This window comes from Gracilinanus agilis, chromosome 1, assembly GCF_016433145.1.
Source record: "Gracilinanus agilis isolate LMUSP501 chromosome 1, AgileGrace, whole genome shotgun sequence".
NCBI classification, from domain to species: Eukaryota; Metazoa; Chordata; class Mammalia; order Didelphimorphia; family Didelphidae; genus Gracilinanus; species Gracilinanus agilis.
In genome coordinates, this window is record NC_058130.1 from 736,886,512 (window position 1) to 736,914,447 (window position 27,936).

The 27,936-nt window shown below is 38.5% G+C and overlaps 1 protein-coding gene across 1 annotated transcript; it reads right to left on the reverse strand.

Annotated features, from left to right (window-relative positions):
- Positions 1–27,606, reverse strand: LOC123244259 (ceramide synthase 4-like). Its single transcript, XM_044672631.1, has 12 exons — positions 27,572–27,606; positions 23,992–23,994; positions 17,573–17,746; positions 7,920–8,037; positions 6,342–6,460; positions 6,105–6,162; positions 4,845–4,895; positions 3,799–3,891; positions 3,058–3,186; positions 1,337–1,443; positions 810–966; positions 1–159 (listed from the first exon to the last, which is right to left on the reverse strand). Exons 1-12 carry the CDS (start codon positions 27,604–27,606, stop codon positions 1–3), a joined length of 1,203 nt encoding a protein of 400 aa, XP_044528566.1.
- Positions 27,607–27,936: the final 330 nt, after the last annotated feature.

Below are 27,936 nucleotides of genomic sequence, written 5' to 3' on the forward strand. Positions count from 1 at the left end.
TTAGTTGGGACCAGTCCTCCTGGCACCCCGGGCCCGAGGAAGGTTGTAAGTGTCTGGGACATCACTGGACTGGAGCCTCTTGCTCTTTTGTTCTTCTGTATTGGACTGCTCATCACTGGTGTCTTGTTCTTCTACATCACTTCTCACATCCTGCTCCAACTGAGAACCAGAATAAGAAAGTTGGGGCAGACAGAGAGATAAGGAACAAAATATAGGAGCCAGGAGAAATAGAGGGGGATAGAAAAGATGGGGAACAAGAGAGAGAAAGATAGATGGGGAAAGAGTCAATTTGACTTAAATGCTTACTTTGTGCCAGGTATGGTGCTAAGCACTTTACAAATATCTCATGGAGAAGAAAATGTACAAAAAGAGACAGGGAGTGGGGGGAGCAAAAAAGAAACAAGTGGATAGGAGAAAATGAGATAAGGAGAAGATCAAGAAGGCAGAAAGAAAGGAGAAACAGAGAGATGGAGACAGAAGGCAGAAGGAGGCAGAGAAAGGGGAAAATGAGAACTAAGAGGCTAAGAGGAAAGGGCTTTGGGTGAGACTTTACTCTCCTCCCCACCTTCATCCCCCAACTAAGCCAGTATTGCCTGGTGACTACTGGCACTAGAATGTCATGCCTGAGTTCTTATTCCCTATTCCCTATCCCAACTAATAGCATATTACAGCTCCATAGTCCCTTCCCTCTAGGATTCTTATTCACTTGCCCTTCAATTGCTAAAGTAGCCTCTGAGATAACAGGCTAGCAGGCTCACCAGGTGATAGAAGAACCAGGAGTCAAAGCCAGTGACAGCCTTTGTACATACCTTGCCAAACTGAACAAATCTTAACAACATGCAAAGAATGAGGTATGACCAGAAAACATGGAGAGCCTGAAGAGTCATCAGGAGGGCATTCGTGAAGTAGTATCCAAAGAAGGGCTCATGGTTGACCATGGAACTATAGTAAGTAGTGTAGAGGACTCTGTAGGAAAGAGAGGGATTCAGGTCATGGCGATAGCTAGACCACCAAAATATTGTAGGGGCATTGCCTCTAAATACTCTGTGGTCACACATGAGATTTCCTTCTCTAGGGGTAGGGCTTAGTAAAAACATCCCAAGTATGGGGGAACCACATCTTAAAGAGATCCATAGACCCTCTTAACCTGAACAGGAACCCAACCCAACTTTCTCAAACAAAGTTAAGTCTGGTCAAATAGGAATCTCATTCTTCTTTTAAGGGGCATCTCTTATTAGCAGAAGACTTCAAAGAAGAGGGATCTTGGGGGCATGAAGGCCCCCAGGTCTCATAATCACTGCCAACAACCTTTCCCATCTTCTAGGATCAGGCTCACTTGGAAGGGAAGACAATGAGTCGTGTAATGAAGAATGTCATAGTAAAGATGATGAAGATCTTATCACACGCATGCTTCCTTTGTGCGTAATGAAGAACCTTGCCTGCCTTGGAGGGGAGGAGAGAAAGAATCTTAAAATTACATGAGTTGAGATGAGAGGGGCCCCTGATGGCATCTTGTCCATTCCATACTTTTACTTCTCTACCAGTGGTCATCTAGTCTTTCTTTACATGATTACATTCAGCAAAGGAGATTTCATTCCTTTTCAGAGGTAGTCTATTATATTTTTAGACTACAGGGAAGATTTTCCTTAGGTTCAGCCTAAAACTGATTCTGTAACCTCAACTCTGTTTCCACCCAGTTCCCACTTTTGCCCTTTTGGGACAGACAAAACAATTTAAAGTGACAGCCCTATAAACACTTGAATTAAATTTTTATGCTATAATCTCCTACCCCTGAGTTTTCTCTGAGTCAAACCTCCCCAGTTCTATCAGCTGATCTATGCTTGGAATAAACTTTACAATCCTATATCTCAGTTATCTTCCTCTGGAAGTTCTCCAGTTCATTAGTGCCTAAAATGTCTGCCTGAGGGTTCGCCTCCTTCTATAAATATTTCCCAAATGTAGGGTCTAGAGATATACAGAGTACTCCATATGTGGTCTGACCCAGACAGAGCCCAGAGGGACTATCATCTCCCTTGTATTGGACATTGAGTCTCTGAATGCAGCCCAAGATCTCACTAGAGTATGTCATCTCATAGATTCACAATAGGCCTGTTGTCCACAGCTTTTTCATAAAAAGTGTTGTCTAATCACAACTCTCCACAGTGGACTTGTAAGTTGATTTTTAAAAAATCTCAATTACAGAACTTGACTTGACTCATCTCCCTCACTGGTTCATATCTTTGGAGGCTGTAGTAGATAGAACGTTGGATGTAGAATCAAGAAGGCTTGTGTTTGAATTTGGTCCCAGACACTTACTAGTTGTATGCCCATAGATGGATCACTCAGTCTCAGTTTTCTTATGTTTAAAATGGGGATAATGATAGTATCTCACTTATAAGTTGAGAGAATCAAACAAAATAATCAAAATAATATATAAAGTCCTTCACAAATGTTAAGGCATGATGTAAATGCTATCATCATCATCACCCACCAATCATCATTCTGATTGTAGCTTATTTGTACATATTTGTTTGCTTGTTCTCTCCCCATTAGGTGGTGAGTCCCTCAATAGAAAAGACTGTCTTTTGCCTTTCTTTGTATCCCCAGTGCTTGGCACAGTGCCTGGTCCATAGTAGGCCTATGATAAATGCTTATTGTCTGTCTCTTTGGTATCCTTAGACCCCTCATTGTTGGGTCTGACAATTATTTCTTTAATTAAGTTACAGGGTTAGTCCCATCCAACCTTCATGACTTCCCTTCATCCATCTCTATCTACTAGCTATTTTTAAAGATAACCCCCTTCCTCCATCACTTGCTAAGTTCTGACCACAGACTATCACAAAATGTTGGACTGGAAGAAGTTTTAAGACAAACTTGCAGATTATAACTGCAAGAGTGCAGAAGCTGGCCTGTTAAGTGGACTGCAGTGAGTACAGAAATATCTGGGGTCAGCTTTGTGTCCTTCTCTGGCCCTGTAGCAAAAATGAGGCTTCTAGGCACTCAGGCTAATTCCAGCTCCATTTTTCTAGATGAGAGATCCTGACCTGGCTCACTTACCTCCAAGAAGATATCAGACACATCATGTATCACTATCACCAGGGTCCCAATGCGTATGTAGTTGGCACAATAAGAGAAGTAGATCAAGATGATGGCAGAAAAGTGGTGGATGACCTGCTCTACAAAGTCCTGGGAAGAGGAGGGTATCCATGAGTCTAGTTCTCTGGGATTTCCCAGGAAATGAAGCTTGCCATTCTTTTGCTCAGGATTAGAAAACTTTGATCCACACAGAGTTTTCAAATGCTACATCACCTATTAGTTCCATCCTAACCTTATGAACATCCTCTGCAGGGAGGCCTGGGACTATCAAGGGGAGCCCAACATACTTTAGGAGAAACACATGGAGAAGTGAAATAAGATGAGTAGGCATGAGAGATTAAGTGGAGCAGGGGGAAGAGAGACAACATGAATGGAGAACTAGAGACCTGCTCAGCTACATATTTGGAGAGAAGCATTCCAAGGAGCATGTACTGGTTGTTGAATTGACCTTTACTGAACTGGCCTCTGAGTTAAAAGCTTCTTTGTCTAGTCACTGGAAGAGCACTTCGATCTCAAGTTGACCAAGTCAGTTCTTGTTGCTTCAGTGGGACAAGTCCCTTTTGATCACTCCCAGGATTTCAGGGATAGTCCTTTAGAACCAGGTCTAAATTCACACTTTTTCTTAGGACAGGGATTGGAAGCTGACCTCCCTTTCTTTCCTCTTGAAACTTTCTCCAAAGCCTGGGCTCTCAGAACACTCACCTTTCTTTTTACATCAAAGGGTAAGGTGAACAGCAGGGATATATAAAAGCCAAACTCCAGGAGATACCACCAATATATGGAAGGTTTCAGAATCTGAGGGTCAAATCAACCATGAAGTCAGATGCTATTCTTATAGAAAAGATGGAAAATAGCAGCTAACATAAAATAGCCAGTTAACTTTGGACTTAATTGAATGGGCTCAATACCAGCTTGAAAGGAAATCCCTAATGAAGTGCTCAAGGATCAGTGTTTAGCCCTGAAAATTTTAGCATTTTTTATCAATTACTTAAATAAAAGAGGCAGAGTTAGCAAGCTTGTCAAATTTATATATGACACCAAGTTAGGAGGTATGGATGACTATCAACAAATGGATCCAAAAGGTTCTTGACCAGATGGACAAAATATTTAGCTAAATATAATAGAAATAAAGTTTTACACAGGTTCAAAAGAATCAACTTCCCAGATATAAGGTGAGGGAGCAATTGAATTGACAGCAATTAGTCTGAAAATGGTATGTTTAGGTTTTTTTTAATGACTTGCAAGCTAGCCCTATAGGAGATGGCAGCATGATTTGAAAGCCAGAAAAACCTAATTCAATATTATGCTGAATTGTGAAATGAATGGTATTCTGGATTAGGCAGGAGGTATTCCCACTGTACTCTTCCCTGGAAAAATTTACCTTGGAGTGGAAAAGAAGAAGATAGGACTCAAGATGACTCAAGTCTTTGAAAATGTGAAAGACCTTCAACTTTACTTCACAAGGCAAAACCAGAGCAATAGGTGGATTTGCTAAAGAGTTAAGAGAAGGCTAATGTAAGGAAGCACATCCAAATGTGTTTCTAAAGGATAATGGACCATGCTCAAGGTCTTACAACAAAGGCTGGATGCCCTTTTGTTAGGTATATTACAGAGGGAATTCCTGTTTAGAAATAGCTTCTGAAGGCTTCTCCCAATAGTGAGATGCTGGGATTTGGAACAAGTATCAGCTTCTAGGGTCCTCTTTAATGGGTATCTCTTATAACCACCCTTGTTGTGTGACTGTTTACCTGCTTAGGGAATCCATGCCAGCACATTTCAGCATCCCAAAACCATGGTTCCTGTAATAAACAAGGGTTAAATCCCCAGAAACTGCCCTTGTCAGGGCCAGACTACAGAGGAAATGACTTTATCCCATAGCTTGGATTGACTCTCTCCCTATGAAACTCCAAGAAATCAGAAGGAAATATCTCATCCATACCTTAAAGAATTACCCATCATTTTCCTAACTTCCCCTTTCTCTTTCCTTCCCAGGGAAGGAGGACAGTCAAACCTGTCAGTCAAAATAGCCCTTGGTAAAGGAGAAGTTTGGCTCCAGACTCTTGCTCTAGCCCTTTCCTCTGAGTCATCTGCATCCCTACCCTTCCCTAACTCTTTGTTGGCCCCAACACAATCTGAATTGGGAATAGAGCTAGAGTGACTTGTCAAACTGAGCACCCACCAAGCAGGATACTGATCAAAATGTATTTCCAAATGGCACATCTACCAACCTAGGCACATACAAAACTGAGTATCTAACCAGTCTGTCTCTTTCTACATTCTTTCTTTACCCCAACCTAGGTGTACTCTTCCTGCAACTCTGGTCTCAATGATTTTATGCCATGATTTGTGTTTAGGTTCATATATTACTCAAATCCACACTTCTTGTTTGTTAGGTTGGACACTGTCCAGCTTCAGGGCCCCTAGAATGAAGGTAGACATGCCTCCTCATATCCATAGGGACATTGGAGGAGGGGGTGGAGTGAACAAGAGGAAAAGATAAGAATGAATAGGAGAGTCAAGGAAGGAAGGAAGGGATCAAGGAGAAATAAAGATGATGGAACTAAAAGGGAAATGACAAAGGGGCAGAAGGCAATAAAAGGGAAAGAGATGAAAAGGATGAGGATAGAGATGAGGAGGAGATAGAGGGGATTAGAGTAGACAGGGCGTGGAGGAGAAGAAGGATGAAGGTGAGGTTGGAAAGGGATGAAAACAATGAGAATGGAGAAGTCAAGAAGGCACAAGGAGAAGGATGGTGAAAGAAGAATAAGAACATAAGAGAATGGAGAAAATGGAACTGGGTCAAAAATAAGGGAAAGATAAGGAATAGGACAAATAGTTTGGGAGTCAAGTGGAAGAATGAGCACAGAGATGAAGAAGACGAAGGAGTAGAAGGGGAGGAAGATGGAAAAGATAGAGGCAGAAGGCAATAAAATGTAGGGATAGATGAGACAAGAGGACAGATGGGGATGGATGGAACATATAATGATGATGGGATAAGACATACTCACATCATAGAGGATGAATAAGCCACCAAAGAAAGAAGAAATATAAACTGTAAATTTCCAACTGAAAATATAAAACAAAAGTGGGGAAAAAAGGATGGGGTTAATGGACAGGGATATTGCTAAGGTGGGTGCATGGATAAAGATAAAATAGGCCTTTGATTCCTTGGTCAGGACTAGTATCCTAATCCTCTTATCCCAGAAGGTTTTGGGGCCAATTCTTCCTCAGGGGCCCCAACTCACCAAGCTTCAGTGAATTTTTTGCTTGGTAATGGTCGCTCTTGATTTCTCCGGTTTCGAAACCAGCGCTGAACCTGCCTCATAGAGAGGTTGCATTGGGTGGCTAGGTGATTCAGCTGAGCCTGGGCACAACAGGAGAGTAAGAAGTTTGGAGGTGGAATGGTGAAAGGGAAGAACTCAGCTCCCAGAGACTACAAGAAAGATTTCCTCTCCCCCAAATTTTCCCAGGCCCAACATATCTGCATCTCACTTAGGAAGTACCCACTTCCCACTCTGCCCCAGGAACCTTAAAAACTCACAGAGACTGATAGGAAGAAGGCAGGATCTATGGTGTTGCCTTCTCCCTTTCCCTCCAGAGCCAATTCATATATGTTCTCCAAATAAAACATTAATTAAGCCACACCTTGGTCCCCTTCACAGTTTTATTGTCCTTAAGCCAGATGGGGAAAAAGAAGTGCATACTGAAGGAATCTCTCTAATAGTACCAAACATGAGAGGGACAGAATTCAATTCAATTTAACATCATTTTAAAAAACCCATTACATGCTAGGCATTATATAGTGACAAAAATGAAACATTCCCTGACTGTAAGAGGAGGCAGTTAGGTACTATAATGAATGGAGTGTTTGGATTTGGAGTCATAAAGAACTGAGTTCAAGTCCTGCCTGAGACTCTTATTGGTAGTATGACCTGGCTCTTCATCTCTCAGTTTCTTTATCTTTAATGAAAGCATCCACTTCACAAGGTTGTGCATGACAAATATAACAAGTCGGCTAGCAAAGCAGGAACATAGGGGGAATGACTGGGCTTAATATGTAATCTGCCTAGAAAAATAGACTGAGGCTTTAAACAGCGGAGTATTTATCTTAGTGGCAATAGGAAGTCATTGAGGCTTCTTCAACAGGAGAGTAGAAATCTAGTCAGAACTAAATTTTAGAAATGATTTATTTGGCATCTCAGAGGAGGATGGAGTGGGGGAGAAAGACATTGGATGCAGGAAGACCAGTTAGAAGGCAGTTTCAGTAATGGGGTCCAGAGAAGCTGAATTAAGGAGGTATGAGTGGACAAAAGGAGATGAATGTAAGAAATGTTGAGGTGGTTGAATCAACAAGACTTGGCCACTGATTGGATATGGCTGTGAGTGAGAGGAAAGAGATGGAGGTGATTCCTAGACTGCAAACTTCTATCTACAGAACTTAGAAAGTGAGATCCAGGAATGACATTAGAGTACATCAGTTCCAGTCCCCTCATTTAACAGATGAGGAAACTGATGCCCAGAGAAAGGGAAATGACTTGGCAGAGGTCACACATAAGCAAAGTTGAGATTAGAAGCCAGTTGTGAACTTCTAATCCATTCTGATGCCAGAGCTTGGTAGATCTTGGCGCTTAAGAACAAGAATTGTTCTTCTGGAGAGAGATGCCACTACAGGACTTACACTACAGGAAACCTGTGTGTAAGTCAGTTTGAGGCACACAGACCCATTTCCTATTCAGGAACTAGTGAATAGTTTTCTCTGCTGAAGGGGATTGGAGCTTAAAACTCAGGTTCTTTAATAGTATCCAAATTAGTCTTCTACCCACCTCTTTTGGATTTTGACACTGGGTACAGAAAAATGACTCCAGGGTGGAGTTGTGGAAAGCCTTGATCCTGCGTCCATCATACACACCCATCAACCTGCTCAGGGGCAACCCAATAGCCCTATGAGAGGAGATAGGAAGAGGTTAAAACATAGCAATTCTTCTATCTCTGAAACTCTGGACTTCTGGGAGTTCTCTGTGTAACAAGGGTCATCTTATGGAGCATGTTTAGAACTATCATTCCTGGTTCTGAGTATAGAAGCTTTGGAGGTCCTGCTTTTAGCCACAAGTGACTCACTGTTGAGTGTCATTGTGATATGACAGATTTTCCTAACTGGCTGAAGAACCAAAAGAGCTGTTGAATCATTGGATGTAATAAAGGGGGGAAAAACCCTACAACCTTCCCTCCCTTAATCTTTCTCTTCTTTTCTGATTAATAAATCATATAAAATGTTTTTGAACTATTTAGCGAGAGGGATGTTGGGGAAAGATGAGGGTTACCTAAACCTCCATCCTGGCCTCCATGTGGCCAAGAGTACTTGGCATTTAAAGTACATGCCCTGCCTAGGTAAGCATAAGCTAGATTCAGGATGCCTCTTTTGTCTTTGTTGTTTCCTGATCTTAGTTGAATGGGCAGTTACTTTGACATTAGCCTATCTAGGCTTAGAGGTAACCTTGAGAGATCAGGTCTGGAAATCTCATCAGGGTAGAGCTAAATTTTGGAAGCAAGGATGAGAGGAGATTGTATGAAGGGGCAGGCACAGCACTACATACAAGGGGCTGGATCTAAGAAAAAAGAGCATCCCCTGGGTCCTCTTGAGAAGGAACACAAGGTTATCAGGAAGAGGGCAGGACAATACTTGGAAATGGGTCCCTGATCAGAAGAAACTTCTGAGATGCTCAGTTAAAGCAAAGGAGCAAACATTTTCTTTAAATTCATGTTAAATTCAGTGAGCATTTATTAAATACATATTGTGTGCAAGGTCATATACTCAGTAATAGAAAGGGAGATGGATTTTTTTAATTTTGAAAATTTTTATTTAATTGATTAATTTAGAATATTTTCCCATGGTTACAAAAGATTCGTGTTCTTTCCCTCCCAATTCCACTGGGTTTTACATGTGTCATTGATCAAGACCTATTTCCATGTTATTGATATTTGTACTAGGGTGATCATTTAGAGTGTGAGATGTTGATCTAAACCTAATCTCTCCCATATTGTTTTCCAATTTTCCCAGCAGTTTTTGTCAAATAGTGGATTTTTGTCCCCAAAGTTGGGCTCTTTGGGTTTATCATACACTGTCTTGCTGATGTCATTTATCCCAAGTCTATTCCATTGATCCTCCTCTCTGTCTCTTAGCCAGTACCATATTGTTTTGATGACCACTGCTTTATAGTATAGTTTAATATCTGGTACTGCTAGGCCACCTTTAGGGTGATCATTTAGAGTCAATATCCCCAAATCATAGGGAGATGGATTTTAGATAAAAACATTCCCTACTCTTAGGAAGGTAACAGTCTAGAATGTAACAACTTACATGTATAGATATCCATAGCATCGTGTATTATATGATAAGGTACATCTGGGTGGTGAAAAGAAAGGGCACCTTTCATGGGGGGAAAGCCATTATCAATATCATAGGAGAGGAGGGGAGGGGAAGACAGGGATGGTTTTCTGGAGTTGTCTTTAAAGGTTGAAGATAATTCCACAAGTAGAGAAACAGAGCATCAAAACACAGGGAACTGTGAGAGTATAAGAAGGTGAGTGTTTGGTAATTAGAATATCCTCTGGTTCAGCTGTAACATAATCCATAATGAGATACATCTCTCTTCCATTTCTTATGGCCTAATAATATTTCATTACACTCATTTTTTCCCAACATCACATAATTATTATGAAGAAAAAGCACTTTGTAAACCTATTTTTTTAAACCCTTGTACTTCGGTGTATTGTCTCATAGGTGGAAGATTGGTAAGGGTGGGCAATGGGGGTCAAGTGACTTGCCCAGGGTCACACAGCTGGGAAGTGGCTGAGGCTGGGTTTGAACCTAGGACCTCCTGTCTCTAGGCCTGACTCTCACTCCACTGAGCTACCCAGCTGCCCCTGTAAACCTATTTTTAATGGCATGGTCAAATGAAGAATTCTGGGTTGGGAACCAGGGGTGGATTCAAATCCTAAATCTGCTTCTTAATAGCTACATGATCTTGGTCAAGTCACTTTTCCTTACTGGGTCTCAGTTTCAACATTTGTAAAATGAGGGGATCGAGCTAAGGCAAATAGTTATTGATTTCAGAAGGGAGAGCTTGTGCATCAATTGGTGTAAGCAAACTAAGCCCAGAGACAAAGTCTTGACTTAAAAAAGGAAGGGGTTAAAAGTGAATATCAAAGAGGGCAACTTAGCGGCTCAGTTGATAGAAAGCCAGGCCTAATGGGAGGTCCTGGGTTCAAATCTGACTTCAGAAACTTCTTAGTGGTATGACCTTGAGCAAGTGACCTAATCCTCATTGCCTAGCTCTTACCCCTCTACACTGAAGCCAATACTTAGTATTGATTTTAAGACAGAAGGTAATGGTTTTAGGGGAAAAATACCAAAGAAATAAATATAAGAAATTACAAACATAATAATTAAATATATCACACTGCTCTGATATAGAAAGGCCTAAACTATGGCATAATAAAGATCAAGGGTCCTTTTAAAGACTACTTCATTAGATGCATGGAATCCCTGCTGCTAAAGGAGGCTGAGGGTGGTGGGTCATTCCAGCTTGGGAGTTCTGAGTTACAGTAGAGATAAAGCATATCAGGTATCCATAATGAATTTTGAATCAGTATTGTGAGCCCTTGGGAGCAGAGGGCTACCAATTTCCTAGGGAAGGTCAAACAGGAAAAATGGAACAGGTCATTGCTTTTGTCCAAATCAATATTAAGACTGAGTCATGAGTAGCTACAGTACTTCCAGCCTGGGAGAGATAGGATAAATAGTCTCAAAAAAAATTCCAGGCAAATTAACAACACCAGAATGTTTCACTGGAAGGCAAGTTTCTTGCATGAAACCACAGAAGAAATTGGAGAAGGCCCTCAGATCCATCTGATCTCTACCAAACTACCCTCCTCTAAATAACTTTGATATGACACCTTAAAATTAATTCTGGAGTGGCAGAACCCACAAAAGGATGAGATGAAATAATTTTTTTAGACCAAACAAACTTAGAAGGCTAGAATAAAAGAATTATTGCATTGGGGTGTATGTGGAGTACAGGTCAGAACACTGAGACAGGTCTCATTTTGGCAAGGCAAGCCAGCATAGGATTTGGGGATGGCTGAATTAGTAGCAAAGGTTTCGAGAGATCTCAGATAAAGATAGTAAAGGGAGTTAAACAACTGCTCAGAAGGAGATTATGAGGTATCTTTGCTGACTCTGACTGCCAGATTCTGTTTCATTGACCATACACAGATCCAGGTTCCAGTCCTGAGTCCTGGTCCCAGAGCAAGAAAGAGAATTAGCACACACAAGTGCTTGAGGCCACAAAGGAGCAAGGGACCCTGTTTATAGTTCCAAGGTGGAGAAGAGTGCTTGTGGGTGCTCATAGATCAAAACACAAGTCAGGAGAATATTAAACAAACTTCTTCTTAGATCATACCACTTTGGAAGAACTGAAAACTTCTAGATTCCCAGAACTAGCTCTGAAGGCAGCTACCCAAAGAATCTGAAGGTGAGAATGGTGTTTCCTTCACCACAAGAAGAGAGCCCAACTGTGAGAGCTTTTAAAGTTAAAATATAATAAAAAAGGCTTAGAAAAAAAGAGCAAACAAAAACCCAAAACAACATAGAAAGTTATTTTGGTCACAGGAAAAAATGAAAAAATGGAAGAAACTGGGAAATAACTCACTGGAAAAAAACAACAGAGTTGGAAAATAGATCAAGGAGAGATAATTTAAGAGTTTTTGGACTACCTAAAAGCCATGATAAAAAGAGCTTTGCCATAATTTTTTGAGATATTATCAAAGAAAACAGCCTTGATATTTTAGAGCCAGAGGATAAAAGAGAAATGGAAAGAATACATCAATCACCTCTTGAAAGAGACCCCAAAATGAATAGACAAATTCCAGAGTTCCCATGTCAAGAAGAAAATATTGCAAGCAGCCAAAAAAGAAAGAATTCAAATACCATGGAGCTATAGGCAGAATAACACAGGACTTAGTCACTTTTACATTAAAGGACAGGGCGGGGCTAAGAATATGATATTCCAGAGAGCAAAAGAGCTAGCACTTTAACAAGAAATCATCAATGCAGCAAAACTGAGCATAATCCTTCAGTAGAAAAAGTGGGCATTGAATGAAATAGAAAACTTTCAAACATTCCTGATAAAAAAAACCAGAGCTGAATGAAAAATTAGAATCACAAATGTAAGACTCAAAAAAAGCATAAGAAGGTAAACAGGAAAGAGAAATAAAAAAGACTTTCAATACATTTAAACTATTTTAGTGCATACCCTTTGATCCAGTAATACTAGGTCTGCATCCCAAAGAGATAAAAAAAACAACAGGGAAAGTACCTACTTGTACAAAAATATTTATAGTAGCTCTTTTTGTGGTGGCAAAGAATTGGAAATTGAGGAGATGAGGGGAATGGATGGACAAATTATCGTACATGATGGTGATGGAATACTATTGTGCTATAAGAAATGATGAGCAAGAAGATTTCAGAAAGAGCTAGAAAGACCCAAATGAACTGATGCAGAGTGAAAGAAGCAGAACCAGAAAAACAATGTACACAGGCACAGCAATATTATGGAATGAAACTGTGAAAGACTTAGCTGCTCTCAGCACTATGATGATCCAGGACAGTTCTAAGAGATTTATGACAAAGGAGGCTATCCATCTCCAAAGAAGGAACTGTTGGAGTTAGATGCAGATCAAAGCAAAATTTTTTTCACTTTAGAATATTTGGGTTTTTATTTTGGGCTTTTGGTTTTATATGATTATTCTCTTATAAAAATGAACAATGTAGAAATGTTTTGCATGATAATACATGTATAACCTAGATCAAATTGCTTACCAGCTCAGGGAAGGAGGAGGTAAAAGAGGGCAGGAGACAATTTAGATAATATAACTTCAGAAAACTTATGTGGAAAATTGTCATTACATGTAATAGGTAAAATAAAATACCTTTACAAAAAAAGTTTGATACTATTCTCTTGTAAAAACCATCTATCCCAGAGTCACTCTGCTTTTCCTGCTTTTGTAATTCCTTTACACTTAGTTCATTTTAGTTCCCTGAAATTGGATTGCTGAAGATCTCTATTTGATATTCTATTAATTTCAATATTTTATATTTTTCATTAAAATATTCACTTTTCTTTAAATTCTATTTTGCTATCATAAAATAATATAATAGGTACTGATAAATTTTTATTTTTGTTATGATTTCACCTTGTTCATTTTTCAATTTAATTTTCTGTCTCTTTTTAAATCAAATTGGCTATAAATTTGTCAATTTTGTCATTTTAAAAAAAGAATTATATTTTAGTTTTATTCTTTAGTTCTACACTCTTCTTGATTTTCAATTTATATATTTCTACTCTAATTTTCAAAATTTCTAATTTTTTTGCTTATTTGGGGTTTGTTCATTTGTTGATTTTCTTATTTTAATTGTTTATACAGTTCATTACTTTTTAAAATTCTGTTAATGTATATTCTTAGGGATATAAATTTTCCTTTTTAGGACTGCTTTAGCTATATATCAGAATTTTTTTTTAAAGCCTTACCTTCTGTCTTAGAATCAATACTGTGTATTGGTTCTAAGGCATGAGTGGTTAGGCCTAGGCAATGGGAGTCAAGTGACTTGCCCACGGTCACACAGCAAGGAAGTGTCTGATTCAGATTTGAACCCAGGACCTCTCAATTCACTGAGCCACCCAGCTGCCCCCTACATATTAGAAATTTTGAGGTGCTGTCTCACCATTATCATTCTCCTTCGCATAGGTATTAGTTGTTTCTGTGCTTTATTCTTGGACCCACTCATTATTCATAGTCTCATTAATAATTCGTCATTTATATATGTCTCTTTTGCTTGTGTTCCTTGTATTTATTACTATATTATTATTACAGTCTTCAAAGAATGTGTTTAAAATTTCAGCTATTTTAACATTTATTTTCTATTTTCTAGATTGATCTACTTTTGTAAAGTGATTGTATGGTATTGAGAATATGGATGTTGTTCAATGTTCCCATTCAGAAGACACTGTAAGTATTTGCTCTCTAAATTCTTGAAGCTTGTTCAATTCTATATTTTCCTTTTTACATTAAAAAAATTTTATTCAGTTCTGAGAGAATATTATAGCTATCATGCTATTATTACCTTGCTATTTATGTCTTTTTGTTCATTAGTTAACTTTTTCCCTTATGAATTTAATTGTTATGTGTGATAGGAGTAATATCCTAATGCTTTCCACCCCCACCATGCAATCAAGACTTGCATGGGGCCTCACTATCTATTATGGAAAAATTAGCATACCTTGTAAGGTAGAGGAAGTTAGGATATTGTTCCTTCTACACTATACCATTTGGTGGGCATATATTTACTATTGATATTGTTTCAATATCTATGGTTCCTGTGAACATAATATAGTTTTCTTATTTCTATCGATATTGTGACTTCTAATTTGTGTTGATAAGAGTATTGCAATTCCAGCTTTTCACAATAATATGAAAAGAAACAAAGCCCAATATATGATTTGTTGCCTTGACTATCTTTGCCATTTGTAATAACCAATCTTGGACCTTCAGAAGAGATGAAGTAATTTACTTCCCCCTCCTTTTCTTGGATAAGTGGAGGACAATGGGTGTAGAATGTTGCTTATACTATCATATTGAGTCTCTTGAGGGAGAAGGGGTTCTGGTTACAGTTCTAAAGCAAAGAAAACTGAGAATCACATCACCTTGGAAGCATAAAAAACTTGCAGATTCCTACAACTCATTTTGAAAGCATCTCAAAAAACCCTGAGCCTTGAGACAGTGCTTACCCTAAGAAGAGCAGAGCCTAACTTTAATGTAAAGTTGGAAGTTAAGAAATCAGCTGGAGAAATGAACAATTAAAAAAGAATTTTAAAAGAAGGAGACACATAGATGGCTCAGTGGATTAGTTGCCAGGCCTGGAGATAGGAGGTCCTGGGTTCGAATCTGGCCTCAAACATTTCCTAGCTGTGTGATCCTGGACAAGTCACTTGACCCCCATTGCCTAACCCTTGCCACTCTTCTGCCTTGGAACCAATATAAAGTATTGAATCTAAGATGGAAGGTAAGGGTTTTTAAAAATGACGAGAAAGTTACTAGGGTAGCAGAGAAGGCCAAGACATAAACTCAGAAGTACAACAATGCAAAAATAGCTGCAAAAAATCCCTCAAAGAAAAATTCTAACTGTACCCCAAAATAACAAGCATTCATAGAAGAGTTAAAGAGACAGATAAAAGTGACAGAGGAAAAAAATGGGAAAAGAAATGAGAGTGATGCAAGAAAATTATGAAAAGAAAATTAATGATTTGGTAAAAGAGGCATAAAAAATAAAGAAAATAATATCTTAAAAATGGAATTGGCCTAATGGTAAAAGAGGCACAAATTCACTGAAGAAAAGAGCTTGTTAAAAAGCAGAATAAGTCAAATAAAAAAAGATAAAAAATCTCTCTGAAGAAAATGAAAGAAATATCTAATTGGAAAAATAACTGACATGGAAAATAGATATAGGAGACAGAATTTAAGAATTATTGGGTTACCTAAAAGCCATGACCAAAAAAAAGAAGCTAGGAATCATATTTCAAGAAAATCATCAAGGAAAACTGCCCTGATATTCTAGAACCAGAGGATCAAATAGAAATGGAGAATCCACTGATCATCATCTGAAAGAGATGCCAAAATGAAAACTCCCAGCAATATTGTAGCCAAATTCCTGATCTCCCAGGTCAAGGAGAAAGTATAGCAAGCAGCCTGAAAGAAACAATTAAATATCTTGGGGATGGCTCAGTTAGGATAGCTCAAGATTCATCACCTTCTACATTAATGGATTGGAGGGCTTGGAATTTGATATTCTGGAGAGCAAAGGCATTAAGATTACAATCAAGAATGGCCTGGTGAAACTTGGATATTTAATGAAATAGAGCATTCCTGATTTTGAAAAAAATGGAGCCAAATGGAAAATATGACATTCAAACACATGACTTAAGAGAAGTATAAAAAGATAAACCTGAAGGGATTCAATAAAATTAAACTGTGTGTATTACTATGTTGGAAGATGATACATGTAATTCCAAAGAACTTTATCATTATTGGGGAAATTTAACCAAGTTTATATAAACAAAGTGTATGGAAGTGAATTGTTTATGTTGGGATGATTTCTAAAAAAATGAAGAGGTGAGGAGAGATGCATAAGGAGAAGGGGGGAAGGAGAAGTAGAATGGGGAAATTTTTCTCACATAAAAAAAGATGTGCAAGGAAGAGCTTTTATATTAGAGGGGGAAATGGGAGGAAGAAAGCAAAGCTTGAACCTCACTCTCATAAGAATTGGTTCAAAGGAGAAAGTGTGTATATATATATATATATATATATATATATATATATATATATATATATATATTTACACATACATACAACATACTCTGTTGTATGTAGAAATACAACTTATCCAATACAGAAATAAGAAGAGAAGGAGATGAGAGAAAGAGAATGGATGATAAAAGGGAGGAAAGATTAAGAGTGGCAATAGTTAGGACTTTTGAGGAGGGAACAAGATAAAAACAAGATAAAAACAAGATAAAAAGTATTTATTCTAAGGGAGAAGGTAAAGTTTTAAAAAAAGGAAATGACAAATGCTCAAGAGAGTGATGCAAAAAGAGGTACACCAACGAATAGTTGGTGAAGTAGTGAACTGGACCAATCATTTTGGAGAGCAATTTGGAACTAAGGCCAAAGGGCTAAAAAATGTTCCTATCCTTTGACCTAGAAATACTACTACTAAGTTTGTGTCCCAAAGACATAAAAAAAATAGGAAAAAATTCTATGTCTACAAAAATGTAGCAGCTCTTTTTCTTGTGGCAAAGAATTGGAAATCAAGGGAATGCTCATCAATTGAGGAATGTCTGAACAAGTTGTGACATATGATTATGATGGAGTACTATAGTGCTGTGGAAAATGATAAGGGGAATCTGAATCCATCTGAATTTTCCACAGCACTAAAGTGCTTGGGAATATCTACATGAACTGGCATAGTGAACTGGGATAATATTGAGTCTAGTACCAACAATGTTGTAATTCTGGTCAACTGTGAAAGATCTGGTTACTCTAATCAATATGATAATCCAAGAAAATTCTAAAGGACTCATCATGAAAAAAAGCTTTCCACTTCCATAGAGAGAACTGATGAACTTTGAGTGCAAGTCGAAGTATAATTTTTCTTGGGATTTTTTGAAATATGGCTAACATGGAAATATATTTTGCATGATTTCAATATATGTGTAACATATTGCTTGCCTTTTCAGTGAGGGGAGGAGTTGAGAGAGAGGGAAAGAATTTGGAACTCAAAATTTAAAAAGAAAAGAATGTTAAAGATAAATAATGAGTTTTTTTAAAATTAAGAGTAGGGAGAAACTCAAAGTTGACTTACCTCTCAAAGCTATATCTGACAATTATTATGACAAATATTAATGGAATAACTGCTAACAAGTCCTTGGGGTGAGGGTATATTTCCTCATCTGTATCTTCCAAATCAGCCCATGTGTATTGTTTAGGGAGCCAATATTGGTCCTTCCAAAACCAGTCATATAGGCTGACCAGCATCCTGTAAACAAGAGATACAGTTTTATTGGAAATCTCCCAAGAAATTGGTGACACATCATTGGTGAGGAATATCATGTACTGGCTAAAACCAAAATATTGTAGTAAATTGAGAGTAAGTATACATAGATCTCTGAGTGTAAAAATAGAGAATGTTACAGCTACATGGTCTCTTGAAGTCATTTTACAGATAAGGAAACTAAGATCCAGAGAGGGAAAGAGATTTGTTCAGTATCATATAGTGTGTCAATGACAGAACTGGGTCTAGAATTCAAGTCACTTGACTCTCTTATTCAGGACTTTCTTCTGGCACTTGCCTTTTTTGCCTCAGGGCTACAGAGAGGACAAGGTTAGATGGTCCTCATCCAAAAAGAAGGCTGCTGCTTAATTCTACCTTTTCATAAGAGGCCCTTGTATATAAGACTTTGTATTCTGAGACTGCCAACTGTGAAGTCAAGTCAGCATCTAACTTCCAAAAAGAAATCCTTATTTTCCTTATGTGACCTTTCCTTAGTACCCCTCTCTCAACTTTGAACCAGAAGCCATAGCCTCAAAGAGAAAAAAAAACTTCTTAAAGGAAAAGATCCTTTTTTCCTTTGTAATTCCCATCAGCTAGCACAGTGCATATCACACAACAGAATCTTAATAAATACTTGATGAACAAAAGTCCATAAACACAAACTTTTCCCCAGTATAACAGGGATGACTAACCCTCACTGGAACATGTTCAGAGCAGCAATTCTAGGTTTCAGGATACTATATGGAAGGTTGGGAGTAGAGGCTGCTTCTAGTTCTGCCAAATGATTCAGCATTAGAAATCGTAACAAACCCCTGTCCTGTCAGCTTCTGATACAGCAGAGGCTTGGGGTCACAGAATCACAGATTGTCAAATATGGATGGGGTCCTATTCCAACTAGACACATCCATTCATGAATAGTATTCCTCCTACGACGTATGAAATAAAGAGTCTTTCCAGGTTTTGCTTGAAAATCTCCAATCTCGAAGAACTTATTACATCCTAAAGGAGCCCGTTTCACTTTTTCTATCATCAATAGAAAATTTTTCCTCAAAGAAACAATTCCAGTGAGGGGAAAAAATAGAAGTTGAATGAAGGGGCTCATTCATTCATTGAAAGCATAGAGAACTCAGCAATCACTTTTAATCTTTAAAAAATATACGGAAGATAGAAACAAGGACAGATCACAAGAAGAATATAGTCCTGTAAAGAACAGTGTCAAGAATGAAAATGCTCGAAACAATCTGGGGGTGGTGAGAGGAAGCTAGGGTCAATAGAACTTTAGTTTTGTTTTCACTATATTGGGGGTGGGGGGTGGAGTAGGATCAAATGAGGGATGGGACTGCTTCACAGAGGTGAAAGGGACAATGGCATCCTACAATACAGGAAGATTCCATAGAGGAGATCCTTAGGAGGGACAAACATAGTGTTCCTTAGATAAAATTCTGATAATTTCAGCAATTCCTCTGATGAGGAGAATGTTGACATGGAGGATCTAGTCCATCACACCCAGAGGGACAGAACTCTGTTGCCTCTGGTCAAGCCCTCTGTTCCTCTCTCAGATGAGGACAAGAACAAGTGTCTCCACCTTCTATCTACTCTGTCCTCACCCTATTTCAAGGGACCAAGATAGACTAAGGATGGAGTTGGTCCTCAAACAAATCTCTTCTAGGGGACAGAAGGCTATCTTGCGCCTATGGTTTACATGGAGGAGTTTGTCACTATGTGTGACTTTTAGGCATGAAAGCTAGAGTTACCTAATTTTTGAGGAGAGCCAGTTTTGATCTGTGAGGCTGCCATATCTCTGCCATATCTCTGTCTGGGTTTGGATCTGGCACCATCTTGGGTGAAGCCTGGGTCGCTACTCATATTACTTTTGTCACTCTCCAACTGGCAGCAGAGACAGATGACTACATTATAGGAATTGCCTTATTGAACTGGTTTAATCTTGATTCAGTTCCAAGGATCCCTCTGCTCCATCAATACTGCTTAGAGACTAACCTTAATACTTGGGTAGATAGCTGTGTACGATCCCCCATGTTGATCAAGATCACTGTAGAATAAGACCCCCTCCATATTTGACAGCCCTTTATATTGCCTACAGTTGAGGTATATTGATAAAGGAATTTCTGGACACCAGAGTCCTCATGTGAACCATCTCTTGGTTCAACAACCCCAAATGGCTAGTGTATAGGGCCAATGGAACTTGGGGATGGACTCTAGGTTTCCAGGCCTTGAATAAAGAAGTTGGTCCAGTGGTTCTGTCTGTCCTTGATAATGTTACTATTACAGAAAGACTGATGAGTGACCTAGACATTCTTTTGAGTTATCTTTTGGGATGAGGGCCAGGACTAGTTAGTTTGCTTTTACCTGGATAGGCATGCAATACAGTTTTATGGGTCCTCTCACAGAGGTAGTTAAATAAATACTTATTGATTGAGTGACTGAATGACACTATAATTTTCCACCAGTGGGTAGGATGGATTCTGGCCAAATTTTAATCTTCTTCCTGCTCTTAGGACAATCCATTGTATACGTTACAACATATAGGCAGAACCTTATGAAGCAACAGTGAACATTGTCCTTGTCATGTTTACCAAACACATCAAGATGATCAGACTCCAGGGCTTTGCCTGGCAAGTAAAATTTCTGGGGTTTGTGCAAATAGAAATTTCTTTCACCTGATTCACATTTACCCAGCATCCTTTTAAGTTACATGCTCACTTTATGCCATTACTCTTAAGAGATAAATTTTGCTGAAACCCAATGTGGGGGTCCTTTTGGGCTTTTGCTTTGGTAAAGCGAGGCAGGTGTGGTTCTCTAGCTCTGTGCTCTGCTCACTTGGCTGAAGGAATCCCTTTATTTCTCACTTTGTTATTATTAAATCCTATAAATTAAAATACTTGAAGTATTCATTCAATTTTACTCTCACAGGTTCCAGTGGGCAAGGTCCCAGCAGAACATTCCTGCCAAGGTTGGGGAAAGCTCCTGGCCCTGAAGCCCTTCACCCATGAGAAAAAGGTATATCAGATAACTGACTACATCTGTTAAGTTCAAATTCTCTGGAGACTGTATCTTCATTTAGAATTATTTATTAAATAATTAAAAGCAGAAAGAAAAGGCCTGGAACGACATATGACTGACTGTTCCCTTAGTAAGCCTTCTCTGTGACCCAGGCTAAAAAGCTGAGAGCCTGGGAGACATTATTCTGGGCAAGAGGTGGGTCTTTTGGACTCTAGGAGTCACAAGACCTATAAAATGACTTCAGAATACACATATCCATGCCTCTCTATCCCCACTATTTTTCCTCTATTCATTATCTTAATTCAGTCAGAGGGTGAGATAAGTTGCAATTTCAAACTTAATATTAAAATTCATCCTTGGGGGCAGCTGGGTAGCTCAGTAGAGTGAGAGCCAGGCCTAGAGACAGGAGGTCCTAGGTTCAAATCTGGCCTCAGACACTTCCCAGCTGTGTGACCCTGGGCAAGTCACTTGACCCCCATTGCCTACCCTTACCAATCTTCCACCAAGGAACTAATACACAGAAGTTAAGGGTTTTAAAAAAAACTCATCCTTTTAAAAGAATCAAAGTTAATCTTGGAGTACCAAAGAAAGGGTATTGTTAATTTTCACAGTCCCCACCTGGGGATAATTCTGTGACTCTACTGCCATGCTTTGATATTCTATTCTACACATTTTGAGTGAGACACAAGGAAACAAAATTCCCTAGAAGTCACATAGAAGTCAGTCTAGCAAACCTTACTTATCCCTTATACCAGTGAATTGTGAGTCCCCATGAAAGTCTTAGGGAAAAAATATTTTCCTCTAGCTAGGATACCCTGGTTTTATCTCCAATGACAATGGCTTGATTTTCATATTAGAACTCATCCAGAAATAGAAACAATATCAAGGAATCATATGGGCATTCCATGACCCATATCATTCACAAGCAATGAGGATTGTGGAATAGTGGAGTAGTAGATTCAAGCAAATTATAAAGACTCAGGATCTAAATAGCATCTGAAAGGTTGGATCGACAGACTCCCAAGAATAGTCTTCACCCTTAACAGAGCAATTACAAGAAAGAAACAATATCCAGATATTGGTATATCACCAATACTGAAACTTGTAATCAGGGCCCCTGTTTTTTTCTACAAAAACCATGAGAAATGATGAGGGAAGAAGGGAGGCTATTTATGATAGTCTCCACAAATACTGGGTATTCCAGTATCCACTTAGATACCCTTTCTATAGTTACCTTTATAGGATGGGCATCTAATTCATCAATAAACTGTTTATTGTACCTACTACTTACCAGGCACTGTTCCAAGTACTGAGGCTACAAAAAGATGCATAATATTTTCCCCCTAAGGGTCTAGTTCAGTGATGGCAAACCTTTTAGAGATGGAGTACCAGCCCCACCCCCACCCCCTTACCTCAGATAGGAGAGGGAAGAAGCATTTCCATTGAGCTACTGGGCAGGGGGCAGATGATGTGAAAAAAATGTCATTAGGCACTGAAAGGAGGAGGGGAGCATCTCTGCCCGAGTCTCTCTGCCTTTCTAGAAAAGAACTAGAACTAGACGGGGTGTTAGGGGGAGTGTAGCTCAAGTACCCACTGTAGATTAAAAAATTAATATCCAAAAATACTCCAAGTATTATATTTAATAAGATTTATTAAATTTAACTTGAAGTAAAAAGGGAAATTAAAAGGCTAGAGTCAAGAGCGATTTCACACAGGCCACTCACTTGGAAGAGAGAGTGAAGGAGGAGCTCACCAAACTTATAAACAAACAACATAAGGACACACATAAACAAAAAGGGAAAAGGAAATTGGGAATGGGGAAAGAATTCTGGGAGATGGAGTGTAAAGGTGCAAAATTTCAAATTAATATACCACAGAGAGCGCTCTAAATGCTATCTTTGGCATCTGTGCCATAGGTTCACCACCACTGATCTAGTTAGTTTTCCTTAACCATCCAGTCTGCAATGAGGGGAACCCATAGAAAGCATGCACCTAATTAGGCCATTAGATTCTATACTTATTTCTCTACTTCAGAGGCAGATTCAGTGAAAAGAGGTAGGAGGTGACAGATGAATTACTATTGTAAAGAAAATAAGCAACAACTTTTGGAAAATGAAAAAAGAAATAACCAGATTAGTGGAAAAGGAAAAAACCCAACCCTGAATATCAGAGACATATAAAGAATATTGAGAATGAAAGCAATGAGCCCTGTCTGTGTCTCTCTCTGCTTCTGCTAGCCAACAGGTAGCACAGACAGTGCCTGATTACTGCTAGAAACAGACTGAGATACCATCATCTGCCTCCTATTTTTACTCTTGCTAGTCACATTTATTGTATCTGTAGTTCAACAATGGTGACCACATCCTTATTTTACCATGAGGACTATATTGAGGAATATAATACACTTGGGTAGGGGGTAACTCTGGCTTCCTGGAGGCTCTACCAAAATAACAAAAATAAATATTAATGAGTCCTGCCCAAGTTGTTGCTCCAGCCAGGAACCTCATAGATGCCAAGTGACCTTGTGGATACTGTCTGACCCCAGGAATATCTGATGTACAGGTCCAAAGTTTTCCATTTAACTCTACCCAGGGTACTCTACTATACTACAACCCCCTCTCCCAAAAAGAAAATTCACCTTTTTTTAAAATTATGTCTCCAGAGTGAAGAATCAAGCCAGTGGTGTGATGATTAAAATGGATGTAGACAGACCCCAAATTTCCACTAACACAGTGGGATGGCAGCCCCAATACCTAATTGTTGTCAGATGAACCAATTCATCTAGGGTAGAGAAAGTAATTTTATATGATTAGTAGATATTTTAATGTCAGTGAATGAAACTTTTATAAATTGTGCTGTACAAAAAGCTTCTTTGAAATATTAAGCAATGTCACAGAAAAATGTGGACTTTTTAACCTACTCATGCCTCCTCTTCAGTCTCAGGGAAAAATAGGATCAGGGTCAGAATTTAACCTTTATTCTTGTGATTATGCAACCAAGTTCTTCCAACTCTATAAATATTCAGTCTCTGGCCCCAGACCTGAAACTAGTGTTAATGTAAACTCTTTATCTTGGCAAACATCTCCTGGAATGACAGTATATCCTCCTACACCTTAATCTTTATCTCTAGTGTGATAATCAGACTATTTACCATATACCAGGCTACCCTGAATCCTGAATACATTGACTTACACAGATTCTGTAGGGACAGCCTTTCTGGGGGTGCTCAAGACAGTAGGTTCAACAAATTTGTCAGGGTCTTCTTACCTCATATAGGGATATAGGGGATAGAGTGAATGATCCTCGATTTGTGAGCTACCATAACCCTTATGGCCAATGAAACATATATGCCCATAGGTACTCAGGAAAGAAGTTTTAACTCTCTGGCATTGAAGGTTTTAGCCACTAATATTTTCTAGCTAGAAATGGATGCATCTGTGCCTTTGCCAATACTTCCATTACATTTGGGAGAAGACCAGTGGAAAAGTAGAATAATCCATGAAGAATATTAGTAGATACCTGGTACAGGTCTGCAATAGGGCTACCTTCCTCTCTAAGGCTGAGCAGATGGAGTCATGGTATTTGTTTTCCTTTTTTCAGGGTAAGGTTCTAGGGAGGGAGAATCAGAGACCGTCTACCATTAGGTATTTCTAATCCCATCTTAATTGTCAAAGTATTAATATTGGTCCAATGTGTCTTGACATGGATCCAAGAAGCACTGCCTCAATGATTTAAATGTCCAGTTGGTCAGGTTGAATCTCCTGGAAGGTAAAGTTGATGGTGAAATGTACTGAGTAGAATCAGAGGATGGCCTGAATAGCCTGAGAAGGCTATGGCCCAATTCTCTGATGTCTATCCCTTGTTACACAACTCTTGCTTGCTTAAGGTATTAACTTTACTTAGTTCTGGTAAAAATTGACTGATGAAACTCTCCAGCAAGCTTGCTGATACAGCACAATTATAATTCCACCTTCCTCATCCCTAGCAGGTCAAACTGGTTAATTTTTAGAAATCCTCTCTTTTGCTACAGGTCCATGTTCCCTGACTGCATCACTCCCAGGTGATATAACTGCTGCCAGAGCAGACCTTTTGTTTGAAAATCTTATATAAACCCTCAACCCCACATGCTCTGTACCTTCAACTAGAAGGCATATTCCACTGGTCCTCAGGGCCCTACTCAGCATGCCCTCATATGGGATGGTGACGGTGAGGGAAGGCACATTCAATTCTATCCCTGGCTGAATTGCTATTCATCTGTTCATACCCTTCTATGCCACACTAAACTGTGAGTATCCATAAACCATTCTAACCCATCTAGCACTACTTCATGCTTATATCTTTTGCCTTAAATTTTCATGAAAAATAACAAAACAAGTAATGGCAATGCTGTAAAATCATAATGACAAAGCTTGACTCCAAGACAAGAGATATGAGAAGATACTTTTCCTTCTTCTTTTTTTTTGCAGAGATAGAGAACTAGTGGTAAGGGATATTAAATAAACATTTAACTTTTTTCTTTGTTAGTTTTGTTGATTTTCCCTTTTTCCCTTGAAAAATTAGTACTATAGAAGGTTCCCAAGGAAGAATTGTGGGGAGAGCTACAGTAGAAAATGTAAATGATGTTAAAAACTAAATATGTCCAAAAAATTAGAAAAACTAAAACACTGTTAGTAAACATCCAGAAACTGAAGCAGTAATCACAAAGGACCAACATGCCTTCAGGAGTAAGTCACATTATCCAAGGATATCAAAAGGAAAAGTTGTCAAAAATTTCAAATTATTAAGTGCTCCAAATCATTTAATTAGGATTACATATGCAAGCCAAAACCAGTCTGAAGTTTCACCCCCACCCAGAAAATTGGGAAAGATGGGATTAGTCAATTATGTAAGGATGTGTGTGGAAAATAGGCACTTTAATGCATAGCTAGTAGATCTATTGGTGTAACCATTTTGAAAGGCATTTTTGAATTATGCTAAGAAGGTATCATAATTCCTATATGTTACCTACAGAGGTGGAAGATAGAAGGGAAAGTCTAATATGCACAAAAACATTAATAAAAGCACATTTTACAGTAGCATAAAGTTGGAAAGAATGCAGATGGCGATTAACGATTAATTTTATGAACTGATACACAGTGAGATAAGCAGAATCAGGAAAGCAATGTATACAGTCATTGCAACAATGTAAATGGAAAGCATTTATAACCATAACAAAAAATCACGATCAAATACAGTGAAATCATAATTATTGAGTCTGGCTTCAGCAAGAGATGAGGATGTGACTCCCTTCTTTTTAGAAGTGGGATATCTGGATGTGGGACATTATTTAGAGTGTTAGAGAAGATAGATATTCTGGTTAGTTTTGCTGAATTGCTCCCATTTTTGCCCCACCCCCTTTTTTAAAATTTTTCATTCTAAGGGATGGATCTCTGTTGGGAGGAAAGGGGAGAATATTGTCATTGACAGTAAGTCATAAATCACATCTCTCAATTTTTTTTGGTGCCCGAGAAAGTAGTTCATTTTAATCTTGTGACTCAGACCCTTCAAAAGCACCTGGGTGGGAGCAGTTGTGATGTGAGACAGTCCTGACCCTCCCCTCCCCCATTTCTCTCTGTCAAGAAAGCATTATATATATATAATGTGTTGATTCCAAGGCAGAAGAGTGGTAAGGGCCAGGCAATGGGGGTTAAGTGACTTGCCCAGGGTTACACAGGTAGGAATTGTCTGAGGCCAGATTTGAAACTAGGACCTCCTGTCTCTAGGGAGTAATTTACAGACAACTTGCTAATCCACAATGAAATTGTGCATCTGAACATATAAATAAATAACAACTTGCTTTAGTATTGTTCCTTTGTTTGTTTGTGATTATGGTCATCAAGATGGAAACTCAGTGAAATCATAATGGATATTATCAAAGGAAAAGCCATGCTCCAGGTCAGTAGAGGAACAGAATTTGAACCTAGATTCTCTTGAGCAACTGAACTCTGCTTTCCTTAATGATGTTCCTTGCCATTTTATCAGGCTTCTTGGTATTTTAATGGAAATCCTTTATTCTGGCCATAGAGGTAACTAGTTAATTTTTCCTACTCATTTACCAACATCTCAATCCTCAAAGCATGGTCTGAAGATATTGGGTAGGCTAGTTTCTTTTTAGTAGTCAAATATTTGTTTATTTGTTTGGGGGGGTCTAGACTTATAATTTCAATTGTATAGGCAACTTCTGTCAAGGAAACTTTTTCTACCCATGCAAATTGGTACCTGCTTTGCAATTCAAAGTCTTAGATAGTAGCTTGGGATACTAAGATACTTACTGACCTGTCCAGGGTCACACAAAATCATTGTGTGTCAGAGGCAGGACTTAAACTCAGATCTCTCTGACTCCAAGGTCAAATCTTTAGCCACTCTTTCATGCTACCACTCAGTTATTTGGGATTATGATATGATCATATCTATACTTTAATTTCTGGAATAAATTTGTCCTTTTATGAAAAAAAAAGCACTGATGTTTTACTACTATTTCCTCATTTGTCTTGGGTATCATTCAACTTCTTACCAGCCATTTTTATTCAGTACTTTCTAATTCAAAGGACATTCTAACTGGCACAGGAAAGAAAAGCAAAATAATTATGATTTTATCTTCTCTGATTCTTTGATTCTCTTATCCTTTTCTTTCAAAAGAATGTTTTTTTAAAAAGGCAAAAAGTTATTGTATATAACATGTCACACATTTGTATTTATCTTCCATTATCTCTTCATGCTTTCATTTTTTGGCATATATCTACTTAAAACTTAATGTAGGTAGTGAGTTCCCTGTGTATCCACATTCATTTCCTTTTTCTTCCTCACTGAAAAGATTTCTCTTTGTAGAATGTTTTGTAGTTTGAGAATTTTATTCTTGAAAGTTTCCCATTACTGCTGGACTAAGATTTATAGTTGAAAGGAATCTTAGAAGCTATCTAGTGCAACTCTTTCATTTTTGAGATAAAGAAGCATAGGTTAAGTCACTTAAAGTCGCTTAGGAACACAAGGTAGGATTCAAACCCATTTCCTTAGACCTTGTGTCTAGTCATCTTTCAACTGTTGCACCTCTTCTCTCTTACCTAGTTTTCCTTTAACCTGTTGCAGTCTATTCTCCCCAAATCAAGGGTACATGT

Excerpts from the sequence above, each read along its gene's own strand:
- LOC123244259 (XM_044672631.1), bottom strand. The coding sequence starts at position 27,606 with ATGTGGATACACAGGGAACTCACTACCTACATTAA. Across the intron at positions 8,038-17,572 it reads GTCAGATATAGCTTTGAGAG|GGCTATTGGGTTGCCCCTGA; the intron begins GTAAGTCAACTT and ends CTCCTCTCATAG. Across the intron at positions 1,444-3,057 it reads TGTCTGATATCTTCTTGGAG|GCAGGCAAGGTTCTTCATTA; the intron begins GTAAGTGAGCCA and ends CTCCCCTCCAAG.